The sequence below is a fragment of the Pseudorca crassidens genome, chromosome 8 (genome assembly GCF_039906515.1).
Source record: "Pseudorca crassidens isolate mPseCra1 chromosome 8, mPseCra1.hap1, whole genome shotgun sequence".
Classification (NCBI taxonomy): domain Eukaryota; kingdom Metazoa; phylum Chordata; class Mammalia; order Artiodactyla; family Delphinidae; genus Pseudorca; species Pseudorca crassidens.
The window spans coordinates 100,161,626-100,173,828 of NC_090303.1; the positions used below are offsets into that span (position 1 = coordinate 100,161,626).

General features: G+C 40.7%; 1 protein-coding gene across 1 annotated transcript in view; it reads left to right on the forward strand.

Annotated features, from left to right (window-relative positions):
- ZNF398 (zinc finger protein 398) overlaps nt 1-12,203 on the forward strand; it is a 28,464-nt gene that overhangs the window by 9,186 nt on the left and 7,075 nt on the right. Inside the window, exons 3-5 of the mRNA XM_067747315.1 lie at nt 1,034-1,160; nt 1,709-1,822; nt 10,924-11,037. Of these exons, the coding sequence (XP_067603416.1) occupies nt 1,034-1,160; nt 1,709-1,822; nt 10,924-11,037 (355 nt within the window). The remainder of the gene's footprint in view (nt 1-1,033; nt 1,161-1,708; nt 1,823-10,923; nt 11,038-12,203) is intronic.

The window sequence follows — 12,203 nt, forward strand, 5'->3', positions numbered from 1 at the left end:
TGCTCTTGGTTATTTCTTTTCCCGTAGCATCCTGTTTTTATTTTATGAGTTTAATATCTCTCGATTCTTTATGGGATTACTAATTAAGGTTTTTTTAAAAATTCTGTTGCCTAGGTATTTCTATTTTTTCCACAGTTATTTTTTCCCTCCTTTTATTTTAGTCTTTCTTGATCATGTGGCAGGATTTCTCTAAATGGTCACTGATACTTAGAAATAAGCTCATATTTAAGAATAAAACTGCTGAAAGCTGTCAGGCAGGAAAAGGAAGAGCTAGCCATTATGACGATGGCAGGAGAAGAGCTTCACACTAGGCGATAGTGCCCATACTTGGTGCCTGAATTCCCCAGGCAACTCTTGTATTTCTTTCCAGAGAAACATATCCATTTGCCTGTGGATAAGCTCCTAGCTTTAGACAGAATTGTGCTGGAAGGTGGGAGGATTCTGTCCTGTATATGACCATTTCCTTCATGAAACCTTGACTCCAACTAGGCAGAATCTATAACTGTTCTCTGAATGCACTCTCCAGTGTTCCATGCTTAAATGTTTTTCCCATTCACATTAGGCCTGTTTATAACCTACCTGTCTTTTAGGACTGGCCAAAGTCCCATCTTTTCTAGACTCATCCCAACCGCATTATAGCTCTGTTTCCAAAATTTCTTGTCCATGTCATTAATTTGAGTATAGTCATATGCTCCTTTTAGGCAGAAACGATATATTTATAATCTTGGTGCTTAGGATAAGCCTTGTACTTGACGGATATTCACAATATGTAGAGTTCTGTGAATTAAATCCTGCTTTGCATTTGTACCTACCTCTATGAGTGACTGTTTACACTCTCCTAGAACTCATAGCCCTAAAGTTTATCACAGTGAAAACACTGTCAACTCTTGGAGGTTAGATCTGTGTCTTAAATATTGCCTGTATCCTTTCAGCATCTCACCTAGGTTTTTTTGTAACTAGTAGGCATTTAGTAGAGATTTATTGAATGGTTAAATTGCAGTGAGAGAAACTAACCCCAGTGTTGTAATTTCAGGTGCCTGTGACATTTGATGACATCTCCATCTACTTTTCCACTCCAGAGTGGGAAAAATTAGAAGAATGGCAAAAGGAACTTTACAAGAATATCATGAAGGGCAACTACGAGTCGCTCATTTCCATGGGTGAGGCTAAGTTGGCATCTTTTGAATGAGGTGACAGCAGCTCCATGAAGTCTCAGAATGGTCCCTTTTCCTCCAGTGTCCTCATTTTCACTCTGTCCTCACACACTTCTGGTTCCAAGCAAAAGATTTCCAGTTCACCCTTGCTAAATAGGCAATCATGATCTCTCCTTCTGCCAAATCATGGGACAGAGAATGAAGTTCAAGGTTATGGGTTATGGGTGTGCCAGCTGCAGTGGTTTCCATAGTATCCCTCACTTTGAAAGGGCCTTGCCTCTCCTCCTTGAGGCACACTCACTCTTACTCCATGGAAGTAGCAGGCGGTGCCCAGGTAGCACATGTGCCTTTCCCACACCTCACCTCTCCTCTTACTTGTTTCCTAATAGATAGCGTCCATAGTTGGAGGTGAATGGATGGGGGGAGGTGATCTAGACTCTGAAAGAAATTCCCTGGGCCTGCACCTCACAGCCTTCAGTTCAGCTTTTATGGCCATCAGTTGTCATCCTCATTTATCACTTTGTCATACCCTCTTTCCCATTTTCCTCTCCTAGATTATGCCATGAATCAACCTGATGTCTTATCTCAGATTCAGCCAGAAGGGGACCATAATACAGAGGACCAGGCAGGGCCAGAGGAAAGTGAGATTCCCACAGATCCCACTGAAGGTGAGTGAGAGAAGAGAGTATCCACTCCTTGTCTCCCTTTCCTGGTCAGAGATGATGGCTCAGAACTAAGGTAAGCAGGGCTTGGGCCTTCTAGAGCCTCTCAGTCCTAAAGCAAGTAGACTGCGAATGGGTCGTCAGGCATTTAAATAGAGCTTAGAGATAACCTTGTCCAAGGCCTTCGCTCATCAGTACCACACACCTAAGGGCTATCGAGGGAATGTGTGCCCAGCTGTTCAGAAGTGCTAAGGGGCTGGGAGTCTGCCTGGTCCCTCGGGGATGCACTTAACTGGCAGACCCTGATGGCATCCACCTGGGCAAAGTGGATTTTGCCCAATTTGGGAGCCAGCTATCATTAGTTAACTCTCCCTAGTTTTTTCGGTTGGCAGCTCCTTGATATTGTGTGGGGAAGACTGCTAGTCAAAGTCCAGTTGTATTATTTCTCTCAAGTCCCACCTCTGTTATCAGAAAAATCTCATGCAATTTTTGTTCTTTGATAGATAGAAAGCTCACAGAGAATTCATCCTCCAGACGTGTCTATTAGATGAACTTCTCTGACAACCCACCCCCGCCCCATACACTGTTATTTTTTCTAACATTTTATTATGAAAATTTTCAAACAGTCAGAAAAGTTGAAATAATTTTACAATGAACACCTAGATACCTATCACCTAGATTCTATCACTAACATTTTACTGTACTTCCCTATTACGTATATATCCATCCCTGCATCCCTGTATCCCTGCATCAATACATCTTATTTTTCATGTATTTCAAAATCAGTACAGATATCAATACATTTCCCCCTAATTAGTTCAGCATGAATATCATTTACCTAGAGTTCAATATTTGTTTATATTTTTTCTTTTTTTTAAATAAATTTATTTATTTATTTTTATTTTTGGCTGTGTTGGGTCTTCGTTTCTGTGCGAGGGCTTTCTCTAGTTGTGGCAAGCGGGGGCCACTCTTCATCGCGGTGCGCGGGCCTCTCACTGTCGCGGCCTCTCTTGTTGCGGAGCACGGGCTCCAGACGCGCAGGCTCAGTAGTTGTGGCACACGGGCTTAGTTGCTCCACGGTATGTGGGATCTTCCCGGACCAGGGCTCGAACCCGTGTCCCCTGCATTGGCAGGCAGATTCTCAACCACTGTGCCACCAGGGAAGCCCTATATTTTTTCTTTTGATGTAAATTTTTCTTTTTAATTTTATTTATTTATTTATGGCTGCGTTGGGTCTTCGTTACTGTGCGTGGGCTTCCTCTAGTTGCGGTGAGTGGGGGCTACTCTACATCGTGGTGCGTGGGCTTCTCATTGTGGTGGCTTATCTTGTTGTGGAGCACGGGCTCTAGGTACGCGGGGTTCAGTAGTTGTGGCACATGGGCTCTAGAGCGCAGGCTCAGTAGTTGTGGCCTGCGGGCTCAGTAGTTGTGGCTCGCGGGCTCTAGAACACAGGCTCAGTAGTTGTGGCACACGGGCTTAGTTGCTTCGCGGCATGTGGGATCTTCCCGGACCAGGGCTCGAACCTGTGTCCCGTGCATTGGCAGGCAGATTTTTAACCACTGTGCCACCAGGGAAGTCCCATTCTCTGAGTTTTGAGGAATGTATATATCTGCTACCCACTATTTTTAAGAATGTGTAGGTGATTGTATTTAGGCAGTGTAACAGGTTGAATTTTATTAATCTCTATATCATGGATATAAATAATGAGTCTAAAATCATATCACAAGTAAAGGTGGGTTATTTGATTGCAGAAAAATTCATTATTGGAAATGGCTCCTTGGTCACCTTTGTTAGGTACATGACATAGTCCTCAGTGAGAAAGAATGAGTGTATCATTTTATTGTTTGGGGATGAATGGAAAAGGTATAAATAATTTGGTTTTGAGGTTATATATGAAAGTTTGGTTTAGCTTTCATCTTGTCAATTTATTTTTACCTTGGTTTTTAAGACTCTGTTTGTGGGGGACTTCCTTGGTGGTCCAGTGGTTGAGACTTTGCCTTCCAGTGCAGGGGTGTGGGTTCGATCCCTGGTTGAGGAGCTGAGATCCCACATGCCTCGGGGCCAAAAAACCAAAACATAAAACAGAAGCAATATTGTAACAATTTCAATAAAGACTTTAAAAGTGGTCCACATCAAAAAAAAAATCTTAAAAAAAAAAGACTCTATTTGTGGGTAGTCACCCTTTATACTTTAATACATTTTTATTTAGAGTTAACAGTGTAAGCATTGCATTTATTTAGTACTCTGGTTTTATTATTTAGAGTTTTAGCCTGCATTGGTGATTACCAACCTAGATATTTACTAGAACTTGAGGATAGAAGTCATATAATTTGGACTGATCAATATATAGCCTTTAAAAAATTCATATGTTTCTAACCTTTAGAACCCTTAGTATTTTCCTCCTTTTAGGTTTAATTATATTTTAATGCCTTTTTATTCATTTAATTCAGTTGTTTTCTTTTGGTTGCTCAAATTGTCAACAAGTGAGAGGACTTCTAAACTATCTGCTGTGTCTCCTGTGTCCTTCTAGTACGGCCTCAGTACTCGTTTTCTTAAAAAAATATGTTCCAGGCTGTGTTGGGATTTCCAAGACTTCTCCTAGGCCCAGTAGTTTGCTGGGAGGACACACAGGACCCGGCATATAGTCACGCTCAGGGCTGAGATTTATTACAGTGAAAGGACACAAAGAAAAATCAGCAAAGGTTAAAGGCACTCAGGGCAAAGTCTGGAGGGAACCAGGGGCCAGCTTCCAGAGTCCCCTTTCCGTAGAGTCTCATAGGACACACTTAATTCCTCCAGCGATGAGTTGTGACAACACGTGCAGTGTGTTGTCTCCCAGAGAAGCTCTCTGGGGACTCAGCACCCAAGGCTGGTCACGTAGGCACCCTCTGTCTGGCATGTACCAAGATTCCAGACTCCCAGAAGGAAAGTGGATGTTCAACATAAACCACACTGTTTGTACAAACAGCTTAGGTCCAGTGAAGCACTCAACATATAGGAAAGTTTGATATCAGCATAGGGAGCTATTTGCCAGCCAAGCGACAACCTTGCAAGCAGGCCTCCTGAGGATAGGCAGTCTCAGGACTGCTGTGTTAACAGGAGCTTATTTTAGATTTTCCTTCCCCCAACACATTAAAAAAGTCTTGGTTCCTTTCGGCAGAGAATAGTATTAATTGTCTGGTCATCAAGGTGCATGACAGACTGTCCACACGGATGCCAGGTAGATACTAATGCTGGGCCACTTCAGTGACAGAACTAATAAAGTATTTTTTTCATAGATTATTCTTCACTGTAACCGTTTATATCATTTTTAACATCTTGTTATTATAAAAAAAAGATTCAAAACTTTTCATTTTTGAGCAAGCAGCTTCTCTCTTCTTTAACATCATCATGTTTGTTTAATTTTTTTTTTTTTTTTTTTTGGCCGTCTGCGGGGCATGCAGGATCTTAGTTCCCTGACCGGGGATCGATCCTGGGCCCCCAGCAGTGGAAGCTTGGAGTCCTAACCACTGGACCGCCAGGGAACTCCCCATCTTTGTTTAATTTTAATACACCTTGTAATTTTTATTAGACCAGTGTGTTTACATTAAAATTTTGATGTACGTTTAGAAACAATTTTCTAAAATTATGTTTGGATTTATCCATATTTCTTATAAAATAACACCCATAATTTATTATCGTATTCCATTTTAGAGCTTTAGGAAGAACTATGCATTGTAATTAAATAAAAAATATGCATAGGTAGACTAGATTTGGGGATAGCAATAGTGCCATGTGGCACCCCCTCCTTTTTATGTCCAGATATCTTAGAATTAATTTTATGCTCTGTCTCCATCGCCATCATCTGAATCTGATGAAGGAAAAGAGAAATTATTATTCCTCCTAGGGAACAGTCATTGCTGTCTAGTATCTTAGATAAAACTGCTTACAGTTAGTAGAAAATAGTAATGAATGGGAGAATACAGAGAGATCTAAACCTGAGATTTCTGAAATTCATCTTTGACTCTGTTGCTAGGGCCAGAATACAGACCAGCTCTGTGTGCGTGTGGCCATTATTTGGTTGCTGATAGTTTTAATATTGAACTCCAATATTTTAGAATTCTTTGGAGAAAAGCCTTAACTAAGAAGTTCAGATGGAATAATTACCAAAAGCTCATTATCTAGCGCTTCTTCTAGTTTGGAAGCCATGGACTAGAGCCAAGATTCTAGAATGACCTATAAGTAAAATAAATTCATTCTCAAACCTTGTAGTCCTGAGGAGACTTCTTTGATCATCATTGTTTTGGGTGCATCACCCTTATCTCCTTTATCACCGTTCACTCTAATCCAGCAAGGCCACCTTTTCCTAAACAAAATCAGCGACTAAAGCACATCCAAATATGATAGTCCTTTTATTTTATTTTATTTTAGCCTATTTGCAAACAAGAATTATCCTGGAAATAAAACTTAGAGGTTTTAACTTATTACACAAATACTCAATATATTCACCTGCTATGTTACAGTTCTATACCTATTTCACAAAAGGTGCAAAAAAGTTTTTATATCTTTACCAATGGTAGTTTCATGTGTCAAGTATTTTTTTTCATAATTTTATTTATTGATTGATTGATTTTTGGCTGCATTGGGTCTTTGTTGCTGCGCTTGGGCTTTCTCTAGTTGCGGTGAGCGGGGGCTAGTCTTCATTGCGGTGCGCGGGCTTCTCATTGTGGTGGCTTCTCTTGTTGCAGAGCACGGGCTCTAGGCGCGTGGGCTTCAGTAGTTGTGGCTCGTGGGCTCAGTAGTTGTGGCTCACGGGCTCTAGAGCGCAGGCTCAGTAACTGTGGCTCATGGGCTTAGTTGCTCCGCAGCATGTGGGATCTTCCTGGACCAGGGCTCGAACCCGTGTCTCCTGCATTGGCAGGTGGATTCTTAACCACTGCGCCACCAGGGAAGTCCCTCAGCACTTGTTTTAACTCACTTAATTCATAATGCCTTTGTATACATCCCAGAACCTCAAGGTTCCAGCTGCTTTTCAGACAGTGTGGGGCCTTACCTGTTTAAAACATACGCACACACACACACATACAATAAGATTTCCTCATAGCTAAAATGACATTCAACCAGTGTAGATATTAAAATTTTATGTTTTCTTGGGATCAGCCTTTCTATTTGAACTACCCCTCAAACCTAAAACCTCAGCATTTATCGACTTCCTCTTACCTGATCACTGTTTTCAGTTTTTCTCTCTTCTGTGGCTTTCTCCAGAGCCTGCTGCTTGCAGGAACCAATGATTTTACTTTCATTTGTGTCTCTTTAAGTATCCACTGTTGGGATTCCTCAGGCCTGTGCAGATGTCCTCTGAGTGCTGTTGTGGTGACTGGGCCAGTAGTTGCCCTACCGTCACCAGGCAGGTGACTGCATGAGGCCACCTGAGTATTCCAGTACTCCTGCTCCTTTTATTTCACTTCCAAAAGGTCCTCAGTTACACACCTCCACCACCCCCACCAAATGTAGTAGACACAACCATATTACATGCATTCAGTTACAACAGTGCTAAGACCCAATTATTTGATAAAATAAATATTTACTTAGTTTTACTGATCTAGTAAGCTAAATGACCAGAGGAACTTTAGCATCATTATTCAAAAAGAAGGGTTACCTTCCTGGGGTTCCCCAAGTTCAGTGAAGACATACTGAGCCAGTGGCTGTAATAACAATAGCCACTCGCATTTCTGGAGAACTGGCTTGTTCTTTTAGTCCTCCATAGCTTTTATGGTTGGCTGCTGACTAATATTGTAACAAAAGATTGGAAGGAATCCAAATGCCTATCAGTAGGAGACTCTTGAATAAACAATGGTACAGCTACAAAAAGGAATGAGAAAGCTCTCTGTATACGGCTACAGACAGATGTCCACAATATATTGGTAAGTAAAAAATGAAGGTACAGGGCAGTTTGTGTAGTATACCTCATGGAGAGGGAAAATACAAAGATGTACATATGTTTGCTTATATTTTTCCAAGAAACAATGCAAGATTAAAACAAAAACTAATGAGAATGGCTGCCTATACAGGGAGGGAGAGATTAGAGATGGAAGCTAGACCTCTCTGAATGTACCTTATTTTATAGTTTTGATTTTGGAACTTTGTAAATATTTTACATTAAAAAAAGTAAAAATCAAACACACACTGAAATAACTAAACTGTATACCACAAAAAAATCTTAAATTGAGTCCATATTTTTGTTAATAATATTAGTATTATTTTGAAATGTACATTCAGATAAAGCAAAGATTATGTAGTGTCGTTAGGAACCCAGATTCTCAGGATAAGAGGGAAAAGATACAAGCATAAAATCAAAGGATTTAATTAAAGCCCTGTAATCTTAAATATGAATCATAAATATTAATATAAACTCATGACACTTTCCTTTTTCTAAAAGGTATGTATTTTATAGCTTTGCCCATTGAAAAGACCTAGAAGCAGTGACAACCTATTAGCAGTTAGCATCCTTATCATCCAGATTGTTGTCTCTAAATCCCGTTTCTCAGAGAGATTATTGATTGTGTGCTTGGAGCAGGAAATGTACAAGATGAACCTGCTCTAGTTTGTCATACTAGAAATAAAGGAAACTAGATGTTTGATGATGTGAAAAGATACAGAACTGATCTGAAGGGGCTCCCGCTGGCCAAAAAAGGGACAATTTGAGCGTTAAAAAGAATAATGACTTGAACTTATTTACAAAATGGAAATAGACTCACGGACAGACTTAAGGTTACCAAAGGGATAGCGGGGGGAGAGGAGGAGGAGATAAATTTGGAGTTTGGGATTAACATATACACACTACTATATATAAAACAGATAAACAACAGGGATCTACTGTATAGCACAGGGAACTATATTCAGTAATAACTATAATGGAAAACAATCTGAAAATATATACATATATGTATAACTGAATCACTTTGCTGTACACCTGAAACGAACACAACATTGTAAATTAATTGTACTTCAATTTAAAAAATGGTTAAAAAAATAATGGCTGCAATGGATTGAAACTCATCCAGTGTATAGCATTCTGTGAGTTCATAATGATAAACTAAAGAAAAAAGTCAAAACCACTTGAATCACATTTGGAGGTTCTAGAGCACTAACTCATTATTCAGAAAATTGACGAATGAAGCAATTAAGCATTTTAAAAGTCTCATATTTTTGATGAATAGACAGTTCATCATTCGGATGTCTGTTAAAAGATCCACTTCCTTACACTCAGTCTCTCACTGCCTGTTTATATATGTGTGAGTTTATAAAATCTTGGAGAAAAAAAGATAAGGTTGGATTATGGTTAATACGCTTCAGCCTTGTAGCTCAAAGTAGGAAGTTGGAAAGACAGACTGCCACGTGTGCAAAAACCTGTATTTTTCCGTCTCTCTGCATAAGCTGACAGTCTTTTGGGCCTTAGTCTTGTCCAACCTCTTATTTCTCCTTTGGGGGTGACTTTAGATTTCAGTGGTCTCTAACAGATTTGAAAGGCATTGAGCAAAACACTGAGTTCTAAAAAAAACAAAACACTGACTTCTGTTCATTTGCTAGGAATAAAACCATAACCTTCCTACAAGGCTTTTTTCATAAATAATATAGAGAGCTTGAATTTATTCTCTGGACCCTGTCAGCGTGCCAGCTTGTCCTTTTAGGCCAAAAAAGGCTATATAGACCTCGGCTGGAATAGCAAGCACAGCTGTTTCTGTACTGACCAAATGAGGCATGTTATGTGCAAAGCCTTTAGAGGCTGTTCTTTTTTTCTTTCCAAAAGAATCCCCAAGGCCTGAGGGCCTTGCAAATACTATTCTCCCCACTCCCAGTGTTCAGGAAACAATAACCTATATCATTAATAAGTAGAAGTAATATGATCTCTTGGAAAGAACCCAGAATTGGGAACCTGAAAAATGTTTCTGAGCAGTCAGATCTGTGCTTAAACCTAACTTTGTAATTCTGGAAATGTATTTTTTTTTTAAAGGATCAATTTTATTTATTTATTTTTGGTTGTGTTGGGTCTTCGTTGCTGTGCATGGGCTTTCTCTCGTTGCGTCGAGCGGGGGCTACTCTTTGTTGCGGCGTGCAGGCTTCTCATCGTGATGGCTTTTCTTGTTGTGGAGCACGGGCTGTAGGTGCGTGGGCTTCAGTAGTTGTGGCATGCAGGCTCAGTGGTTGTGGCTCGTGGGCTCTAGAGCGCAGGCTCAGTAGTTGTGGCAAATGGGCTTAGTTGCTGCGTGGCATGTGGGATCTTCCCAGACCAGGGATGGAACCCATGTTTCCTGCATTGGCAGGCGGATTCTTAACCACTGTGCCACCAGGGAAGTCCCTGTATTTGTTTTCAAATTAACATTGTTTTAAAGTTTTCGGTTCATCTTTTTTGTGTGTGTGTGTGTATTTTAAAGCAAATCTTTTTTTTTTTTTTTTTTTTTTTGTGGTACGCGGGCTTCTCACTGCTGTGGCCTCTCCTGTTGCGGAGCACAGGCTCCGGACGCACAGGCCCAGCGGCCATGGCTTACGGGCCCAGCCCCGATCCTCCCGGACCAGGGCACGAACCCGTGTCCCCTGCATCGGCAGGCAGACTCTCAACCACTGTGCCACCAGGGAAGCCCCTAAAGCAAATCTTTGATAATATAGCTTTTCACTGTAAATACTTCCTTACTGGCAGTTTACTTAACCCCTGAGGGCCCCCCCCTACTTAAATGGAGAAAATATTCCCTGCTTCATTATTTCATAAAAAAGCTGTGAGAGAAAAAGGTGAAAATACTTTGAAAGTGTGCTAATGAAATGAAAGGTACTATTGAATCTAGATTATTTCAGAGTGTCATCTCTACTATAAAAATTTTGATTTGTTTTGAAATGGGCTCACCGAAAATAGTGAATCAAGGTGAGTCTATCATGTAAAGATTCATAAATTTGGTTTCACTTTGAACTGGTTCTCTAGATGTTATATGCATTTTTTAAAAGGCTAGTTTCATTTTGTTGTTATAGTTAATTAGAGATAAATATTTGGGCAAAATGTAATATTCAGCAAACCAACATGATTATTTCCACTTTCTGAGTCAAGCCCTGAAGGCCATTCTCTTCCCCACAAACAGAGCCTGGCATTTCAACATCGGATATTCTGTCTTGGATTAAACAAGAGGAAGAGACCCAGGTCGGCACCCCACAGGAGCCCAAGGAGAGTGACGTGTGCAAAAGCACCTATGCCGGTGAGTACTGAGGCGCCCAGACCCAGCTCATGCCAGGACCACTGAGAAGAAACGGCAGAGGAAGTCGGGTTGTGGATGCAAGGAAGTGGGTGAGGAATGAGGAAAAGGGGGAAAAAAGCATGTTCAAGTAAGTTAGAAATGAAACGGAAATCAAACCAAGATACATTTTAAGTGAGAAAACATACTCTTAAGTGTAAAGACAAATTAGAAGTGTCCGAGGAAGAAAAACAAGTGCATACAGATGCACCAGAAGTATGAGGATGGGGAAGGACAGAACATTTGAAGAGCATGCAGAAAGGACAGAACAAAGCTAGGGGGTGGGAGAGACAAGCAGTGGAGACAGCAGTGTCTTGGGAGAGGCACAAATGGGAATGTTAATGAAGAGCTCTCCCTCAGGAAGAACAGTGACATGAGAAGAAACACGCGTCTTCTAAGACATTTAGCACCATCTATATTTTGCCATCTGAACCAGAAGAGAATCTCAAGGTCAGAAGAGACATGATCGTTTATGCAACTTAATGCAACCTGTTTAACTTCTATGCTCTGTGCTTAGACCCTGGGGAAAAAAAAAAAGACAGTTTCTGCTCTTCAAGAAGTTTATATTGGGGACACACATATCAGTGCTAGGCATGCCTATTATTAAATGTCAAGGGTGAGTGGGATGGATGACTGTATACAAGAAATAAGAAGTTCGGAGAACATCACATCAGTTTTAGTTTAGGTATTTAGATAAGGCCTAAAGAAGGATGCAAAGGGACTTCCATGGCGGTCCAGTGATTAGGATTCTGTGCTTCCACTGCAGGGGGCTTGGGTTCCATCCCTGGTTGGGGAACTAAGATCCCCGCAAGCTAGGATGTGAAGCTAGAATTGGCCTTAGAAAATTGGTACTGTGTGGTTGGGTATAATCTGGGAAGATGGGAAGAGAGGAGATGCATTCTACAAAAGGGAGGGCAGAATGATTAAAGACATATGAGCAGAAATGTGTACTTTATTTTCCAGGAAAGTAAAGAGACAGCTAACTATAGTGAAGGACTTACCTGGCAGAATACAAAGGAACAAGATTAGATAAATACATGATTTTAGGCCTAATCACAATAGGCAACAGAGAACATTTCAGAGCCTGTGAGCAGAGGTGAATCATAATGAAAGTAATGCTGGGAAGATTG